At 38.2% G+C, this 21304-nt stretch overlaps 1 protein-coding gene across 4 annotated transcripts in view; it reads right to left on the bottom strand.

Moving 5' to 3' along the window:
- Positions 1–21304, bottom strand: part of LOC135732542 (sialate:O-sulfotransferase 2-like) — a 29698-nt gene that overhangs the window by 2056 nt on the left and 6338 nt on the right. For 2 of the 4 annotated variants that reach the window (XM_073814716.1, XM_073814717.1), the window contains exons 3-11: positions 18588–18701; positions 16076–16197; positions 15798–15972; positions 13113–13277; positions 12704–12907; positions 5630–9072; positions 4800–4846; positions 3294–3340; positions 378–514 (exon numbers count right to left, since the gene is read on the bottom strand). In XM_073814716.1, coding sequence (XP_073670817.1) covers positions 8723–9072; positions 12704–12907; positions 13113–13277; positions 15798–15972; positions 16076–16197; positions 18588–18701 — 1130 coding nt within the window. In that variant the 3' untranslated portion in view covers positions 378–514; positions 3294–3340; positions 4800–4846; positions 5630–8722. Of the gene's footprint in view, positions 1–377; positions 515–3293; positions 3341–4799; positions 4847–5629; positions 9073–12703; positions 12908–13112; positions 13278–15797; positions 15973–16075; positions 16198–18587; positions 18702–21150; positions 21205–21304 lie in introns of those variants that run through there. The other 2 variants (XM_073814718.1, XM_073814719.1) reach the window with 2 other exon arrangements.

The following is a 21304-nucleotide window of genomic DNA, read 5'->3' as shown; positions in this document are numbered from 1 at the left end:
TTAAACCTGTATGAATTTTTTCTGATGAACACAAAAGAAGATATTTAGAGTAATGATGGTAAACACACAGCAGATTGTAACCATTGACTTCCATAGAAGGAATAAAAAAATATGATGGAATTTAATGGGTACCGTCACCTGTGTGCTAACCATTATTTATCAAAATATTTTCTTCATCATATATCACAATACTTTCAAAATACTTTTTCCTACTATGGAAGTCAATGGTTACAATGTGCTGTGTTTTTACCATCATTACGCAAAACATCTTAATTTGTGTTCATCAGAAAAAATCATGCAGATTTAGAACAACATGAGGATGAGTAAATGATGAAAGAATATCTATTGAACTATCCCTTTAACAACAATTGAAATACCTTGAATTTGCTTGTTTTCAGGCCCGCTCTCTTATTCTTTTTGCATCTCTGTCAGATGCAAGCTGCAGAAGTTTTTACGAACTTTTCTACTTCACCATCTGGTGCACGAACAGAAGTTGAATTTCTTCTGACAGATTCTTGAAAAGAAACACAATTATTTAATTAGGTAAATGCAAGCATGTTAGTTTAACCCTGGAGAACCCAAGAACCCTTCTCTTAGAATCAATTAACATTGGCCACATTTGACCCGTGGGTTCTCCAGGGTTAAATGTTACCTACAAGCTATTCTGCTTCAAAAACATTGACAGGTACTTTAGGTTGGAAGACTTATAGCTTCATAGATTAACATTGTAATGGCTTTATATACAGTGGCAAGAAAAAGTATGTGAATTTCACAGTTTTCTGAACAAATTTGTCATAAAATGCGATCTAAACTTTATCTAAGTCAAGGGCATTGATAAACATAATGGGGCGGTTTCCCGGACCAGGATTAGCTTAATCCAGAACTAGGCCTTAGTTTAATTAGGAAATATAATTAGTTTTAACAAACATGCCTTACTAAAAACATTACCTGTGTGCATTTTGAGGAAAAACAAAGGGCACTGATGTATTTTAAGATATGTAAGTGTAAGTTGTTTTCAGTTTGGAGAGCTCTTAAAACTGTTTAAGTCTAGGATTTGTCTAATCCCTGTCCGGGAAACCGCCCCAATGTGTCTAAAAATAATTACACAAAAACATTCTGATCTTTCATGTCTTTATTGAGAACTACCAAAAAACATCTTAGTGCTTGTGAAAAAAATGTGAACCCTTAATTGAATGACCTCAAAAAAGCCAATTGGAGTCAGGTTTTAGCACAGCTATGGCCCTATTGTTTTTTCCCCAGATTCAGTTAAAGTCGCAATGAAATTGAAATGAAAAACTATATATGTATTTTTAATAGTGTGGTATTATTAACAAATGACTTATCTGTGAGCTTCATTATTTTTTAAAAATTCGTGTGTGCTCATAATCTTTAATCAAAAATGCAAATCTCCTCCCCTCCTCAAAACGATCTCTCTTCACTTCCGGTCAAAAGTATGGCAGGTGGGCGGGGTCCGGGAGAAGATCGCAGTGATTAGCAATTAGCAACACGACCCAACTTCAAACGATCCAATCAGATCTCGATGGACAAATTCAAATCCAGCCCTGCCTTATTTCATCTCAAAAGCCGTTTCATTCGGATATACGTCACCACGGGGAAAATAAGGCAATCGCTACTTCCGTTTCATGGCGACTTTAAATTTTTTCTCAAATTCCGTGTTTTTCGTTTTATTCTGGATTCTGGTTAAATTAAATTTCAGTAATCAAAAAGCACATCTTATCAACTGAAAACATAACAGAAAATTAGCAGATCCACCACTGCAGTGAATATACTGTACTGTATGAGTGTGCGACTGTGCGTTTCCACAAGGTGACGTGCCTGTTTACCAGCATGTATAGCTCGTATATGGTTCTCAGACACGAGGGCTCACTAAGTTTTCTTTCTTGTTTAAGTGAACATAAACAGCTGTATGTTTATTAGTATATTGAAGCAGTGCCGTCTTAAAGCTGTCTTGGGTGTTCAAAGCTGTCTTGAGTGTTCAATGTTCATTACACAAAAAAAATGAAAACCCCTCACTACTATTAAATGAATACATTTCGCAGCTGCACATTTAATCCATACAGTGAGGACTGTGCAGTGTTTTATTTGTATTTATTGCTAAGGTTCATGTTAAAATCATGTTGACAGACAATTTCATAACTAATATATTTACATTTAATACAGATGCCTGAAAAGTAAAACAAGATGAGTATAGTATTATGATTAAGAGGAAATATTAAAAATTTGGTTGCTTTTCAGTAGCATTGTTGTAGTGACAGCCAAAATACATTGGCCTATATGTAACACACATGAGTAGTACAAAGTCCATTTCCTACTTTGCAAACTCGACACAACAACAAAAAAACTAAACAAAAATGAGTGGAAGTGGCAACGAATATCCAAAGATGATAAATTGTGGACAAAAAGGTAGCACGAATTCCTTTATATGGAAGTGGTTTGGCTAGCTAAAAAACTGACGAAGGGCAGATTAAAATATAAATGAACCCTCTTATTTTTGTGGCTTCAGTCATTGTTGGCATACTGTTTTAAAGCTGGAAGCATTAACAACTTACATCGAAATATATATAATTATCGTTCAATATGGATTTTTGCCATATTGCCCAGCCCTAGGCCGATGTATTTTGGCTGTCACTACAACAATGCTACTGACAAGCAACCAAATGTTTTTTTTTTTTTATCATAACACTATACTCATCTTGTTTTACTTTTCAGGCATCTGTATTAAATGTAAAAATATTAGTTATTAGAATCTATGATTTAATATTAGCAATAAATACACACCAAACACTGCACAGTCCTCACTGTATGAATTAAATGTGCAGCTGCAAAAGTTGTTCAGTTAAGAAAAGTGAGTGATTTTCATTTTTGGGTGGAAAGAACATTTCTGACACAGAAAGCAGTAGGCTACTGTCACTTTAAGACCCAGAACAGCTTTAAGACTGCACTGCTTTAATATACTGATACTGACACATCTAGCTGTTTATGTTCACTTAAACAAGAAAGAAAACTTAGTTTAGTGATCACGCATGTGTTGACTGCGCGTTGTGTGCGTGCTTCGCGAGCCCTCATGTCTGAGGAACAGATGTCAAGCGTGCGCGTTGTGGGAACGCTGAGTTGCACACTCATACAGAACAGTATATTCAATGCAGTGGTGGAGCTGCTACTTTTCTTCATTTTTTCTAAATTTGTGAATGTCCTGTAAATAATATATACTTTTTAAAGCGGTACGGATGTGTGCGTGGGCAAGGCGGACATGGAAAGAAAGTATACTGTACCTTTTCTGTCTGTTCTGTTCCAGCCTTTATTGGAACCTGCTAGTGCTCTGAAAAACACATGAAAGATCTGAATTTCTTGTGTAATAATTTTTAGACACATTATGTTATTTATGTATATTTATTCAGAAAACCATTACATTTACTTGCTAATGTATATATACATAAACATACAATACATATATAATATTGATGGCTCTTGCTTCGTTCTGAAACCCTAGATGGCAGTTTTCTTATCCTCAAACAAACTGTCATCACAAGGGCCATGTTTACATGCACAAAATTTTGTCAATCCGAATGAATTTAATCCGATGAAAGGTTACAACAATACAGTTTACATGCACCCTAAACATGTTTAAATGTTTGCACCTCAAAATGTTTGTTTTCATGTACATTTTATATAAACCGAACATCTGTGCAAGCGCACAGCCAGGGTTGGCAGCTTCACATATCAAAATCATCCCCATGGACATTCAAAATTAGCCCAAAAGCATCCCAATGACTTATCACAGCCCAAATACCAATAACTAATGAACAAAATCCTTTCATATCTGACCCGCAGAAAAAACAACTCGCAAAGACAGTTTAAACAGTAGCCCAAATCTGAACGAAAAAAAGAGAGGACTTGGCAATGCCACCCCAAAGCCAAACCAAAGCAAATAAGAGGTAAATATACGACGTGAACTTGAGCACAAATTTTCTGTGCACATGCACAATGTATTTTTGCATCCGACAAAATACTTCGATTCACGCATTTACATGCATACTTTTCTCCTGCTGATCGGATCACAGATTGGACTACACCACCCATTTCAATACGATTCAAATTTGCATCCAATCTACCTCAATCGTATTGATTAAGGTTTTTACATGACGGCTTTTTAATACGATTGAGCCATCGATACGATTACAAACTGATTAATTGGTTGCATGTAAACATAGCTACTAGAAACATAAGTACTAGAATAAGGGCACACCACTAAGGTAAAAAAAACGGTTACATGCCCAATTGTGCCAGTGTTGTATTATCGAGAAAGTTCATTATTATTTTTATACCTTTTTAAGCCTTGCCTATTTAAAATTGTAATATTTGCAAGATGCAGCAAAAGAGAACTCAATTTGGTTTTTAAGGGTTGTTTTGAGATTTTCAATTATATAAAAAAGTAAGTTTTCCTTACTCTTAATCACACACATCCACAGATAATTGTGTTTTCTCTACCATTATATTTATTTTTCAAAATGACTGCAAATGCCAAATCCATAAACTGGAATTGTGATCTAATAAAATATCTTGTTATTATAGTTTACATAACAACGTTTACATATCAAAGTTTAGTTTAGACTACTTAATGTAAAGACTTTTTAAAGACTTGTTATTTGTAATATATATTTGTAGCCCTAAACGAATCCCTATCATACTTCTGGCCCCAATTGACCCCTCAGACAGTCCTGACATTAACAATGCAACAAAACTGACAATGCCCCGTCCAATATTGTACTTTTACTTACATTAATTCTTCAAATGAATTCTGTCCAAACTGATGATCTTGAGAAATCTAAATGTGACAAAAACAATCACAATAAGTTGTTAAGTTGTATAACAGACAGACAGATCATAGATACAAAATGTTGAGTAATAATTACATAATTAAGGTTCACTCATTTTCTACAAAGTATCTTTCAATAGATGAAATCGGTTATAATGTTGTGCAACAGTGAGGTGGAAATATTTTTACTGCAGGTGCACTTTAAGTAAAGAAGTTTAACTACCAGCTGTGTCCTGTAGCTGCAATGCTCTCTATTCTGTGAAATTTAAACGTTTTCTGTAAGTTATCCCTTGGTAAAAAAAAATTACCTCAGTCAGCTGTATAATAGCGGAACTGGCTGAGGTGGCTACGAGTGTTTAGCAGAATAGCTTCACGATCCCTCAGTTACTCCCGCCTGCTGCATAGACTGCTGAGGCAAATCCTCAGACCAGTTTTATGAGTTGCGAAATATTATTTGTTTGTTTTGCTAAACGAAATATTACTGTTTAAGTAAGTTCATTAAACTGAGCAGAGTTCATTTCTTATGTCCGAATTCTCCTTGTCAGATAAATTATAAAAATCGATTTTCTACTCAAATTTATCTAGAAAGACTTCAGTATTTTAATAATAAATTCAAATGCTAATTTACATATTTGTTGAAGCGGGATTGTGGTCATTTAAAAAATTACGTATACTATATCAGTCACACCAGTTTGTCCTTCTTTTAAATGAAGTTTACATATATCTAATATGTGCAGAGTATAAATATTTTATGCATTAAAATTATGTTAAATAACTTCCAAAAAGTCTTACCTCAGAGAAATTGCAGCAGACTTCATGCAGCAACAACCGTTAAAGCCCGGTAAATGTCGTCACTAGATGTCGCAGCTAGTGCGCATGTCTTGAAACAGCAGCAGTTCTTTTTCCAAAATAAAAGTTCCTTTAACCAGCTTTAATTGTCTAAAAATTGTAATCGATAAATTATAAATAGATCAATCTTTATGATCAAATTAGTTCAAATTCTGGAAAAGGGCTGAAAAATTGTAGTTGCAATAAAGTAAACAAATTGACAAGCTTTACAGCTTATTAATTTTTTTTTATATTTTTATAAAATTTCAATTTAGTATTTGACCATTAATTAATACAATATATGTTTGTTGAAATATTACATACATAGAAAATATTTCAGTATAAACTTAATAGCCCAGATACTAACATTCAATAGGCTAAAGGCACTTTATGCCTCTACAAACCTATTCTTAACATTAAAATATGCTTCTCCCCTTCCCTTATTTTATTAGGGAAAAATTTCTAAGCTTAACTTTTCCTCACACTACTTTTCACTTATTGACATAGGCTACCATTAATCAGGAAAACTAAAAAAACAATTATCAAAACATTAAATAGAAACAATTATATGCATATCAATTGTTAAATTAATATATTTTTATTAAAACAAACGTGAAATGTGAAAGCCAATATGTGGAAAATATGCCATTTGTCAGCCAAAATCGGACCAAATCCGCATATCCACAGCCTAGCCGAATCTGGCAACTTTTGCTGGGCCAGTGCTGGCTTAATGCTGGTAAGCCGCAGCCAGAACACAGCCGTGTGCGCCGACACTCAGCCGGATCTGGCCCGAATGCACTGGCTACCTGGGTATGCTCACACAAAAATCGCTGCAAAAGATGCTTTCCAACAGCTGTTTTAGCATTCGTTGTTAACTTGTGGACCTTTTTTTCCAAACGCCTTGCACCCGTATATTCTTCCGCTGAGAGCTTGAATAATAGACACTCCAGCCCAGGTGGTGGCGCTAATCCGCCATTGCCAATTGCAAGAATAGAAACAAAGTTCCCGGCGCGGAGTGTACCTCGCAGCACATCTAATACATGTCAATGGAGTTGGCAAAAACGATAAATCCTGTTGGAATGCGTATTTTGCAGCGATTTTTGTGTGAGCATATCAGTGAACACCCTTGACCACTCGGTGAGTTTCACGTCTTTGTAAACGAAAGTATAATGCGTTAGGAAGGATTGTTCCAGTGCACCATTAAACCCATTGTAAAGGTGGGAGGTGAAACACAAACACCCAAAAATTCTCGGGGCAGCCGCATATGTCCAAATTTCAGTCAAAACCGTTCTATTTCATCATAAACAATCTGAAAACAGGGCTTTAAGTGTAAAATACCGAGCTTGTCCTTTAATTGTGACACAAAATATTTTTTTGTGTATCCTTTTTGACTGCGTGAAATGAATCGCGATGCTTGATGATCGGTAAACAAGGGATTGTATGATCATAATTAATAATTCAATTATTAATAATTTACATATTTAAAGTGGGATGGCATAATATTTTGTGTTTTATTTTATAAGCACAGCATTTGACTGAACTAGTATATTAAAATATTAAATATTTATTTTCTCTTTATGTAGTCATTATAAAAATGTAGTTTGTGAGTGGCATTATTTTTGTGTAACCATTGTTAATGTGTTGAATTTAATAAAAAGTGCCATTAATAAGAAACTCACCGAATAATATATTTCTTGTGTTAACCAACTATTCAAAGTATGGCATTTACACAGTGGCATCTGTTATTACAAACCTTTCCTTACGAAATTTAACCAGGTTTTTTGTGTGGTAAAAGTGTGAACATGTTTTTGTTGTATTAATTACTAGCAAAACCATGGTTTTAGTCTACACTAGCCATGGTTTAACTATGGTTTTTGTCAAAATCATGGTTATTTTGTGGTTACCATGGTTTTACTACCATGTTGATGTTTTTTGTTTAAACTTATTTTAGGGTTAATTTGAGAAAGATGCTATATAAATGCACGCCAATAGGTGTCACTCCAACATCGCCCATTTGTATAGTTGGTTTACACAGGCAGCTATATGTTTAAAGCTCCAGTTCTTTCTGTGTTTTTGAAGCTCTGATTGTGTTTACAGTGCGCAATAACACGTGTTCATGTTTCACATGTAAAAAAAACGTGTGGGCGTGGCAACAGCAGGACAGAGGAGAAACTTCCAAACAGCGGTATTTTTCACATTATTTACTTATCTGCACAGTTTTCACTGTCCTCAAAACAGGCTGATGTCTTCCTTGTTTTATGAAGTCCCTTCTTCAGAAATACGTATCAAGTTCTGATTATGTAGTTTGTTTAGTGTGTTGTGATTCGATTGCAGCTTGGCTTGCCGTTCATAGATATGTATAAAGGTTTTTTCTTTATCATGAAGAGGATAATGCGATCCATCACTGTGAATACCCTTAAATTAAAGCTGAGGCACTGTAAGCCAATATTCATAATGACTGTAACTGGAATACATTTTGGTAAACAGCTAAAATAAAAACAAAATGTGCCTCTGTCCCAATATTTATGGACCTGATGTCCAATTATCTTGTACTTGAGGCATAGTTTGAAGATTTTTTGGTGTATAGTACATAAGCTATATTATACATTTGTTTTAAGAAGCACTGAAAGCAATATCTAGATTGTGTGAGCACAGATTGGCATAAATTGCTATTTGAAAAGTACATAGTGGGTCATGATGTCATGCATGTAGTTCAAAGGTTGCAGGTAAGGACAATACGATACTGGATGTCTTACTGAGAGGCGCATTCATGAGAGTCATTGTGGATTCCACATACTTTCATAGTGGCTTTAAGAACATGGCCTTAAAATGATTTAAATTTGATATTTAAATAAGCCAGAATAAAATATGTAGTGTATTTTGTCAGACCATCCATGACTGTTAATTAGAAGATTAGGAGCTATAATCTTGTGTTCTACTGTGCAATTCATAATATTCCTAAAACAGAAAGCAAACAATGGGAATCACAATGAACTTAAAAATATTAAAAGAAGGGTACAACTGAAAAATTAAAGCTAAAAGAGAAAATGTATAGTATTATCTCGGTCTGTACTCCTCAGGTACACCAGGCAGGTTCCTATTCTTCAGCTCTATGTCCACAGTTTTAATGAGCTCATCAATGTTGGCACGCATTTCTGCCGTGTAAGGGTCGTATAGCTTTCTCAGGCCAGAGCGTTTGAAGTTTCCGTCTTTTTGTCCTTCCACACACAACAGACGGTCCTCAGAAACCTCCAGACCCAAAAAGACGACCATCTTCTTTAAATGAGAGAAAACGTCACGCTTTAAATCCTCAAAGTGCACCACATGCACGTTCTTCCCATATTTCAGCCAGTTTTGTGTGTGGGACACCCACCATTTAGCATTCTTATTCACAAACTTTGGCCACTCTGATTGAGAGAGAGAGCGAGAGCGAGAGAGAGAGAGAGAGAGAGAGAGAGAGAGAGAGAGAGAGAGAGAGAGAATTCCGTTGAGGCATCAGGATCTGCATTTACAGGTCAACGTCACACAAAACCCCCACTATCATTATTCCTCTTCTCTCACTGACAGCTCTCAAAAATAAAGGACGATAGGTCTTTGAGCGCAGGTGAGAGACACACAAATTCATATTTGTGGAGCAATGTACAACCCCAAATCAAAGTTGGGACACTGTAGAAACTGTGAGTAAAAAAGGAATGGAATAATTTACAAATCTCATAAACTTATATTTTATTCACAATAGAATATAGATAACATATCAAATGTAGAAAGTGAGACATTTTGAAATGTCATGAGAGCTACACATTCCAAAAAAAGTTGGGACAGGTAGCAATAAGAGGCCATAAAAGTTAAATGTACATATAAGGAACAGCTGGAGGAGGACCAGTGTTTAGGAATAGGAATGTTGTCCCATTCTTGTCTAAAACAGGCTTCTAGTTGCTCAACTGTTTTAGGTCTTCTTTGTTGCATCTTCCTCTTTATGATGCACCGAATGTTTTCTGTGGGTGAAAGATCTGGACTGCAGGCTGGCCATTTCAGTACCCAGATCCTTCTTCTACGCAGTCTTGATGTTGTTATTGATGCAGTATGTTGTCTGGCATTGTGATGTTGGAAAATGCAAGGTCTTCCCTGAAAGAGAAGTCATCTGGATGGGAGCATATGATGTTTTAGAACTTGGATAAACCTTTCAGCATTGATGGTGCCATTCCAGATGTGTAAGCTGCCCATGCCACACGCACTCATGCAACCCCAAACCATCAGAGATGCAGATTTCTGAAATGAGCGCTAATAACAACTTGGGATGTCCTTGTCCTCTTTAGTCCGGATGAAATGACGTCCCAGTTTTCCAAAAAGAACTTCAAATTTTGATTCGTCTGACCACAGAACAGTTTTCCACTTTCCCAAAGTCCATTTTAAATGAGCCTTGGCCCAGAGAAAACACCTGCGCTTCTGGGTCATGTTTAGATATGGCTTCTTGTTTGACCTATAGAGTTTTAGCCGGCAACGGCGAATGGCACGGTGGATTGTGTTCACTGACAATGTTTTCAGGAAGTATTCCAGAGCCCATGTTATGATTTCCATTACAGTAGCATTCCTGTATGTGATGCTGTGCCGTCTAAGGGCCCAAAGATCATGGGCATCAAGTATGGTTTTCCAGCCTTGACCCTTACGAACAGACATTGTTCCAGATTCACTGAATCTTTGGATGATATTATGCATTGTAGATGATGATAACTTCAAACTCTTTGCATTTTTTCTCTGAGAAGCTCAGAAAACTATTTTTCGCTGCAGCATTGGGGGGATTGGTGATTCTCTGCCCATCTTTACTTCTGACAGACACTGCCACTCTGACAGGCTTTTTTATACCCAATCATGTTGCCAAATGACCTAATAAGTTGCAAATTAGTCCTTAAGCTGTTCCTTATATGTACATTTAAATTTTGGGGCCTGTTATTGCTACCTGTCCCAACTTTTTTTGGAATGTGTAGCTCTCATGAAATCCAAAATGAGCCAATATTTGGCATGACATTTCAAAATATCTCACTTTCAACATTTGATATATATATTCTATTGTTAATCAAATATAAGTGTACGAGATTAGTAAATTACTTCATTCCTTTTGTGTGTGTGTGTGTGTGTGTGTGTGTGTGTTTACTGTACCTTGATTAGTTCTTACTGATAATAAACCCACATTATACTAAAATGTACAGATTCATAGTACATTTATTTAATGCTTTAACAGTTGACTTCAACAGTAACATTTTCAACATTTTAGCTAAGCAGTAATGATATTCATCACCTGATAAATGCTATTTACAGTCCTGCAGTACTACAGTAAAAGTTTGGTTTTGAGTTTGTTTGCGCCCCTCAAAAAAACTTTTTTTACCACCAGCCCTCACAGGTGTCTAGACACAGTACCCTAAAGCCCAATGTTCACCGGGCCAGGGCAGTGCACGGGGGGTGGCCCACTGCCTTTCTGCATCAAGCCACTTTTCATCAACCGCCACCCCCCACCCCCTAAAGTGTTCTGTTAGTACTATCCTAAAGATCCACTGATTCAGAAAATCCACTTCGTCTTTTCCCGGTTGCTCCAGTGCATCTGTCACAATCTGTGTCCGGTCTTTGTAGAGTGGAGACGACAGTTCCCTAAGTTTGTTGCATTCACAGGTAGACTCAATACATTACCTCAGTTGTTGATCAGCTGAATTAGTAATTTGGTATTTCAAAATGTATACCTTTCAATAAATAACTATGTACAGGCTTAGGACGTTTGCGTTGTACTAATGTACAGGGAGACTTAAGATATAAAGGCGGAGACTGTTAAAGTACTGTTTTATTATTAAAATCTAATAACGTCCTATTCCTTTAATAGAATGTTTGGGCATACAAACATGGCGGCGCGGTGGCATCATAAATGTGACTTCATGCGCAATCCAGTCATTTATATAGATCTGGGGTTCTCAAAGTCCGGACTCCGGTCCGGATCCGGACCAGACGGGAACTTGATCCGGACCCGCGTCGACTTCACTTATTACAAGTGCATTAATTTCTATGTGATTGATTAAATGTGTGCATTTACTTTACAAATGCATATTAAACTTGTTAACCATTCGTTTAGTTTTTTTTCTTTTTAGATTTAAGTGTATTTCTGGTCCGAAAAATAAAACAAGTTTTTAAAAAATTTCCTGTGTGACGCTGTAGCTATCACACCCAGATATTATGCACAGCTACTTCATGTACTACGGCTTTTAATCAGTAAGTCCTTATCAATCTGAAATCACTGTTGGTTTGAAAAAGCAACACTCGTCAAACATAATCTTTATACATATTCTTTATTATCATGAAAATACCTGAAAAGGTTTGAAGAACAGCAATATAAATATATCCTTAATACATTTCCTGGAGCTGCGTGTGTCTGGTTCTTCGGCTGCAGCGCATATTAAGTTTCTGCCCGAGAGCGCCCCCTGGCCAATTTATAGGTGCACCCCTAATTTTGGTCAGTGTCTCTGCCTACCAACCACACTTTTTTTGCCATGGTTTATGCATCTGATGGAGAACAAACTGTGCCCTTTCTCTAATTAGGTTGCTCTGTATTTTGCACCTGGTTACTTTGGCATATTTCTTGTATTTGTTTAAAAAAAAATTACTTTAAATTACACTTATGTTTTTTCCAAACTATTTGTGTTGATTTGTTATATAAACAATTTATTTAAGTTTTTCCGGACCTATGAAAATGATGAGAATTCAGATTTGGACCTTTGAATGTAAACTTTGAGAACCCCTGATATAGATCAATGACCGCGGCTATAGTGCACCACAACCGCCTTGTGCACAGCTTGTAAAACCACTTCAGCACCCCCTCCACCGTCTGAACTCTGATTGGACAAACCCTAGGATGGACTCTGCACCTCTCCATAAAAGACATCAAATTGCAAGACAACATTTTAATTGTAACCCTATATCTTGATGTTGACCTACTATAAACTTTGCTGTGCTCATCATGGTGGCTAAAGAGAAAGCAAATCTGATGAGCTCTCTCACCTTTACCTCTCCAGCGAGCTTGAGCGGCAAATCCAATGTGGCCACCACCATACTTTCGGTTAAATTCGGCCATGAGGGCTTTGTAAGGATTCCGGATTAGGAGGATGCTGGAATCAAAGGCCTTGATTATCTTCTTGTTGTTCTGGTGAGTTTTGATGCAAATGGTTCTACCGCTGCGCCAGTGATCTTTTTCTCCAATAAAACCTGCGCATGCAGATATTTACATTGAAGATTTATTCATTTAGCTGATGGTTTAATCCAAATAAGAAAGCATTAACCATTTGTCAAAGGAGCCAACAGTAAATTTAGTCCACAAAACTTTGTTTGTTACAAAAGGACATAGACAATATTATATAGAGAGAACATTAGCAAACTGGCGAAAATATGCCTCTGCTAAAATTAATCTAACCTTTGATGTACAGTGATTTATCAAAGTAGTAGCTCCCAGTGTAAAAGCCTGTGCCCAGTTCAATAAGGTGACGGGTCCAGGTGTTCCCTGATCCTGGGAAACTTGCTAGTGCAATCTGGTGCTTGGAATGAGTGGGTAGAAAGCGTCGGTCCATGCATCGATTATCTGGAAAGATAGTAATGTTTGGAGGATTTCTTCTGTTTGTCACCCACACATACATACATACATACATACATACTGCAGGGAAAATAAGTATTTGACACATCAGCATTTTTATCAGTTAGGGGATTTCTAAGTGGGCTATTGACTAGGGATGCACCGAATCCAGGATTCGCATTCGACCGAATAGTGGGCTTTTTGATGAGGTTCGGTTTTGGCCGAACCTTAGATTTATTTTTCACTGAACCAAACCCTAGGCTTGCGCTACGCTGGTCGACATCCCACGGCCATTGAATAAGTGAAGTGAAGTGTTTACATGTGGACCGTTCCAATGTATAGGTTGTGAGAATCTGAAAATAGAACTTGTAAGCAAAAAAAAATTTTGTTTGGCAGTACTTTCAACCAAAAAAAGCCGATTCAAGTCGAGCTACATGTTCAATTTGCAATGCCAATTTGTCTCGTGGTAACAACAAGGACCCTAAGCAGTACACAACATCGCCGCTGTTAAAACATTTGTGTCTAAAACATCCAAAAGAATACGAGATGTGCATGAAGGAATCTACAGACAGTAGGCAAAATGCAGCAACTTCAGGTACGGCAGAGAAAGGACAGTCACAGCTAAAAACGTGTGCTAACCAGACGACCATTACTAGCTTTGCTAGCCCTACACCGAATAAACAGTGGCCCTCAGATCACACACGAGCTAAAGCCATTCATGCAGCAATTGGGAAAATGATAACCATTGACTTGCAGCCCTATAGCATAGTGAAAGACACTGGATTCAACAAGCTACTCCATCGGCTTGAGCCAGGTTACAAAATCCCCTACAGGCGCTTTTTTGATGACAAAATCATCCCTGAAATGCACAAGTTCATCACTTCCCGCATTAAAGAACACTTTGCCGAAGCATATGCTTTAGCATGTACATGCGACATATGGACTTGTGAGTACACTACACAGTCCTACATCAGTGTTTCCTCACATTGGATTGATGCTGATTTTAAGCACACACATGCTATTCTTCAATGTAAAGCATTCGATGGAAGGCTGCAAACATGCGGAAAGCCATGTCCGAGGCAGGGGTTACAAGTGTTGGCTGTTTTGCGCACACACTCTAGTTGTGCATCCACGACAGTCTTTTATCACAACAAAGTGTCTCTGACCTGATCGCACTGTCCAGGAAAACTGTTGGTCACATTAAGCATTCTTCAAGTGCTCAATCAAGGCTTTCTGCTCTACAGCAGGAGTTGGGGCTGCCAAATCACCATTTAATCCAGGATGTGTCAATACGATGGAATTCGACATATTTGATGTTCGATCGTTTAACAGAACAAAAACGTGCCATAAACATCTACGCGACTCAGGCGAACCAGGCGACTCAGGCAAACCCGGCGACTCAGGCAAACCCGGCGACTCAGGCAAACCCGGCGACCCAGGCAAACCCGGCGACCCAGGCAAACCCGGCGACCCAGGCAAACCCGGCGACCCAGGCAAACCCGGCGACTCAGGCAAACCCGGCGACTCTGGCAAACCCGGCGACTCTGGCAAACCCGGCGACTCTGGCAAACCCGGCGACTCAGGCGTCTCAGGTGAAACAGGTGACTCAGGCGAATCAGGTGAAACAGGCGACTCAGGTGAACCCGGTGAAACAGGCGGCTCAGGTGAAACAGGCGACTCAGGCGAATCAGGTGAAACAGGCGACTCAGGTGAACCCGGCGACTCAGGTGAACCCGGCGACTCAGGCGTCTCAGGTGAAACAGGTGACTCAGGCGAATCAGGTGAAACAGGCGACTCAGGTGAACCCGGTGAAACAGGCGGCTCAGGTGAACCTGGTGAAACAGTGACTCCGGTGAACTAGGTAAGCCAGGGGATTCAGGCGGTTCAGGTAAGCCAGGCGATTCAGGCGGTTCAGGTAAGCCAGGCGATTCAGGTGAACCCGGTAAAACAGGCGACAGAGGTGAATCAGGTAAAACAGGTGACTCAGGCGACCCCGGTAAAACAGGTTACTCAGGTGAAACAGGCGACTCAGGTGAACTCGGTGAAACAGGCGACTCAGGTGAACCCGGAAAAACAGGTGACTCAGGTGAAACAGGCGACTCAGGTGAACTCGGTGAAACAGGCGACTCAGGTGAACCCGGTGAAACAGGTGACTCAGGTGAAACAGGCGACTCAGGCGACCCCGGTGAAACAGGTGACTCAGGTGAAACAGGGGACTCAGGTGAACTCGGTGAAACAGGCGACTCAGGTGAACTCGATGAAACAGGCGACTCAGGTGAACTAGGCGGTTCAGGTAAGCCAGGGGATTCAGGCGGTTCAGGTAAGCCAGGCAGTTCAGGTACCGGTTTAATACAAATCAAGTGGAAAGTGAGAAGTCAGAACAGAACAGGGTGTCAAAATAAAAGTACAAAACACAACACAAGACAAAATACTTACATTGACATGTAAATTGTATTATTATTACTGGAAAAACAGCAATATTACTGAAATAAACTCTATGCAGCTTTAGTCCAAACAATTGAACGTTACCCCGAACTTGTGTCTGGTACACTATAAAGTAGTCATTGTCCCCACAGCTCTCAAAATCTTCTCCTGCACAGCGCAGCCAACAGCGTTCCTCATCCTCACGCTCATGTAGTGTGAAGAGAGAAGTGGGAAACCCACAGTGACATTTTTCCCAAGTCAAAGCAGCCAGAGTGAATTCCTACAATGGACAGAGGAAGAGATTATATAGAGTTTGACAAACGAATACTAAAACACATCTGTGTAAAAGACTACATGCTCTGTATTGTGCTAGTAATGCTTACTTTCTCTGTGCACATGTCTACACACTTATCCACGGACATGTTTTTAATGATGGCATCAGCAGGAAGTGCCAGGGTGACATTGTCTGGCCTCTTGAAGCATCCTTTGAAGATGGCCCTCCCCTCTAAATAACAAAATAAATAAATAGGTGCAGTTGTTTGTTGTGGTTATATATTAAAGGGACACTCCACTTTAAAAAAAAAAGGTTCATTTTCCAGCTCCCCTAGAGTTAAACATTGGATTTTTACTGTTTTGGAATCCATTCAGCTGATCTCCAGGTTAGCATTATTCGTTGAATCTGATTAGACCATTAGCATCGCACTCAAAAATAACCAAAGCATTTAGATATTTTTCCTATTTAAAACTTGACTCTTCTGTAGTTACAGTCTTGTTCAAAATAATAGCAGTACAATGTGACTAACCAGAATAATCAAGGTTTTTAGTATATTTTTTATTGCTACGTGGCAAACAAGTTACCAGTAGGTTCAGTAGATTCTCAGAAAACAAACAAGACCCAGCATTCATGATATGCACGCTCTTAAGGCTGTGCAATTGGGCAATTAGTTGAAAGGGGTGTGTTCAAAAAAATAGCAGTGTCTACTTTTGACTGTACAAACTCAAAACTATTTTGTACAAACATTTTTTTTCTGGGATTTAGCAATCCTGTGAATCACTAAACTAATATTTAGTTGTATGACCACAGTTTTTTAAAACTGCTTGACATCTGTGTGGCATGGAGTCAACCAACTTGTGGCACCTCTCAGCTGTTATTCCACTCCATGATTCTTTAACAACATTCCACAATTCATTGACATTTCTTGGTTTTGCTTCAGAAACAGCATTTTTGATATCACCCCACAAGTTCTCAATTGGATTAAGGTCTGGAGATTGGGCTGGCCACTCCATAACATTAATTTTGTTGGTTTGGAACCAAGACTTTGCCCGTTTACTAGTGTGTTTTGGGTCATTGTCTTGTTGAAACAACCATTTCAAGGGCATGTCCTCTTCAGCATATGGCAACATGACCTCTTCAAGTATTTTAACATATGCAAACTGATCCATGATCCCTGGTATGCGATAAATAGGCCCAACACCATAGTAGGAGAAACATGCCCATATCATGCTCCATGCTTCACTGTCTTCACTGTGTACTGTGGCTTGAATTCAGAGTTTGGGGGTCGTCTCACAAACTGCCTGTGGCCCTTGGACCCAAAAAGAACAATTTTACTCTCATCAGTCCACAAAATGTTCCTCCATTTCTCTTTAGGCCAGTTGATGTGTTCTTTGGCAAATTGTAACCTCTTCTGCACATGCCTTTTTTTAACAGAGGGACTTTGCGGGGGATTCTTGAAAATATATTAGGCTTCACACAGACGTCTTCTAACTGTCACAGTACTTACAGGTAACTCCAGACTGTCTTTGATCATCCTGGAGGTGATCATTGGCTGAGCCTTTGCCATTCTGGTTATTCTTCTATCCATTTTGATGGTTGTCTTCCGTTTTCTTCCACGTCTCTCTGGTTTTGCTCTCCATTTTAAGGCATTGGAGATCAACTTTTTAATCAAAGTACGCTGTTCTTCTGAACAATGTCTTGAACGACCCATTTTCCTCAGCTTACAAATGCATGTTCAACAAGTGTTGGCTTCATCCTTAAATAGGGGCCACCTGATTCACACCTGTTTCTTCACAAAATTGATGACCTGAGTGATTGAATGCCACACTGCTATTTTTTTGAACACACCCCTTTCAACTAATTCAACTAATTGCCCAATTGCACAGCCTTAAGAGCGTGCATATCATGAATGCTGGGTCTCATTTGTTTTCTGACAATCTACTGAACCTACTGGTAACTTGTTTGCCACGTAGCAATAAAAAAATATACTAAAAACCTTGATTATTCTGGTTAGTCACATTGTACTGCTATTATTTTGAACAAGACTGTATATCGTGTACTAAGACAGACGGAAAATGAAAAGTTGCAATTTTTCTAAGCTGATATGGCTAGGAACTATACTCTCATTCCGGCGTAATATTCAAGGACTTTGTCCGAGCCGATAGTGTAATGGGTAGCACTCTGCTTACATCTTAGGTCTTGAGTCCGCGCAGTAGCGATTTCGGGACCAGTCCTGCGCAGTAGTGAGCAGGAAGTAAAGCCGCGAAATCAAGGCCACGCTCTCACAGAATGCACATATCACAGCTGATATACATCGACAAATCTCACAGCCCAAACAAAGCACAACAGATTTGAAGATAAGTCATCTGTAAATCTGTACATTAACTCTCTCTTTCTGTATCAAATGTAACGTGTTGTACAAAGTTTTTATCAGTCAAGATTAATTTAATTAATTAAAAAAATAATATAAATAAAAACGTAAACATATAGAACTCCCATTGTCATTAAATTTGTAGTAAATGAGTGCACTTTTTACTTGCACAATGTTTGATTTGTTGTGTGTTTAGATGATATCATTGGACAAGGAAGGTCAAAGTAGTTAGGGTCTAATGGTAACTTACCTTTGAAAAGGAAATCTTTATTTGCCAGAGCATGAACAGGCTCCAGAGGTGTGTACTGTCCAACAGTAAGAAACATTGCAATGCCGCAGAGAAACAGCGTGATAAAAAAAGCACCTGAAACATGGGACATAAGAAGAATTAAAAAAATAAATCACATGACACTACAACTTACATGATTTCATAATCTTGAAGTAAACCGACATATAGCAATATCTTTATCATACAGATAGGCTATAATATATGTTTATAATAAAGACATTAAGTTCAGTTACAGTTTCTTCTAGCTTCATAAATTTGAAAGGGATGCTGCAACAGGAAAATAAAAAAGTCAAATGAGCCTATTATTTGATTTTTTTCAATTCTGTGAGCTCAAAATGACTTTCATGAAACCCATGTTAAAGGTACAATTTGTAAGATATTTGCAGTAAAATATCCAAAAACCACTAGTCCAGCTGATTACTAACAATATCTATAATGTTTTTAACTACTTGTAAAAAATGAGAAAATTGCTGCCCTTAACAGTGACACGGGGCACTGCAGTTGCCTGTAAATGACGTTAATATCTACGTTACCCTTTGTTACAGCCTTTACTGACGTAAAAACCACATGACAACAGTGTCGTGGACAAATGCGGAAGTAATCGCGTCTGTCGGGCCAAGTTTGTTCATCTGAACACTTAATTCTGTGCTGTGTTAACAAACCATCGTGTTGGACTAATACTGTAACATCTATGACTAACAATTGCATTTTGAACATTACCTGAAACCTTACATAGTGAAAAAAAAAAACGATGTCATCAAACACAACATTTATAAAACTTGATTACTTTACCTCATGTGTAACATGATTTCTCGATCCCGTCTGATTGATGGCCATCAGCGTTTGAGTTAAAGACAACAAATCCCATCAGTCCACGCTACTTCAGAGCATCATTAATCTACGTCATTGTTATTGATTTGATCTGGCGCAGATAATACAAATTGCATCTTTAATGCAAATGTACTCAGATGTTACTCTCTGACACACACACATAGAGCTATACAAATATGGAGCAACGTTTTTTGCTGGGACAACTGGGAAAGACCAGGTGATGGCACTAAAGACTGCATGGGGAATGGGCAGTTAGTCACCTTACCCATCATTATTTGGTTATTGGCATTTTTGTCACAGGAAAGGGACAGGGTAACATCTTTGTAGACAGAGTTTTAAAGATAGAATAGAAATGAAAACCCTTCATGCATGACATTGTAAGCAATCTAAAGACAAAGCTAAAACTGGAGATAAGTTTATTCAATTGAAACTTATTTCACACAGAGTAATATTCTTTATTGTACATAACATGAGGTGTGAAGAGTACTTAAAAGCCATACTTGAGTAAAAGTACAGATACTTTACTTTAAAAATGACTCCACTACAATTTACAAGTCACTAATTTAAATACGACTTGAGTAAGTAACCCAATTTAAAAGTACTTAAAGGAATAGTCTACCCTTTTGCCATATTAAAACTATGTTACCTCAACTTAGACGAATTAATACATATCTATCTTTTTTCAATGCGTGCACTGTACAGCACGTTGTGAATATGTTAGCATTTAGCCTAGCCCCATTCATTCCTATGGTACCAAACAGGGAAGCCACCAAACACTTCCGTGTTTTCCCTATTTAAAGACTGTTACATGAGGAGTTATTCCAGTAAGTATGGTGCCACAAAATAAAACTTTTTTTTGGTACGATAGGAATGAATGGGGCTAGGCTAAATGCTAACACATTCACAACGCGCTGTACACCCTGCTGAAAAAAACAGCATCAAACCAGCATGGACCAGCACGGGAATTATGCTGGTCTATGCTGGTTTAGCTGGTGGTCACAGCATACCAGCACCAAAACACAACATATGCTGGTATGGTCAGCATGGGATGCTGGTGCTAATGCTGGTTTAGCTGGTGCTAATGCTGGTTTGGTGCTGATTTAGCTGGTGCTAATGCTGGTGCTGATGCTGGTTTGATGCTGGTTTAGCTGGTGTTCATTAGAAAACCAGCACCAAAACACAACATATGCTGGTCTTGCTGGTATGCTGTTTTTTTCAGCAGGGCAGTGCACGCATTGAAAAAAGATATGTTTTAATTCATCTAGGTTGAGGTAATAACATAGTTTAATATGGCAAAAGGGTAGACTATTCCTTTAAGTATTTTACACGTACTGAATGTTGGCTCAAAGATGCACTAGTCCTCAACACAAAAAGATATTGTAGGTCAGTGAAAAACAAGAAAGTTTATTTATGAGGTTTTACTTCCTAATATAGATAAGAAATCAAATACCTCAATATTTTGACATGGCAGAACAAACACAGATTAAACATAGTCATAGTCTTTCAGGGGCGTAGCAAGCTTTTCAAAAGTGCATGGGATGGATGAAATTTTGAATTTGATATAAACACACCAGACACACGCCTATGTGCACCTGCGATGAAAATAAGCACCCCCCATGACACAAACACACACACCCTCTCTTCCTTCATAGACCTCTTTCACAAACTGTAACATTCATTTTTCATTGCTCACCTGTGAACCTTCCTGTGCTCTATCTGAAACTGATGCCTCCAGCAACCTCCTCTCCTAAACAAGGGTGCAGTGATAAAGGAATAAGGCTGTGGTACTAGCAAACCTTAGTGAATATTGAAAAGAAATATCATGAAATTAATGCAACAACATATAT

The sequence above is a fragment of the Paramisgurnus dabryanus genome, chromosome 5 (genome assembly GCF_030506205.2).
Source record: "Paramisgurnus dabryanus chromosome 5, PD_genome_1.1, whole genome shotgun sequence".
Classification (NCBI taxonomy): Eukaryota; Metazoa; Chordata; class Actinopteri; order Cypriniformes; family Cobitidae; genus Paramisgurnus; species Paramisgurnus dabryanus.
This window is presented reverse-complemented; position numbering and strand designations above follow the sequence as displayed.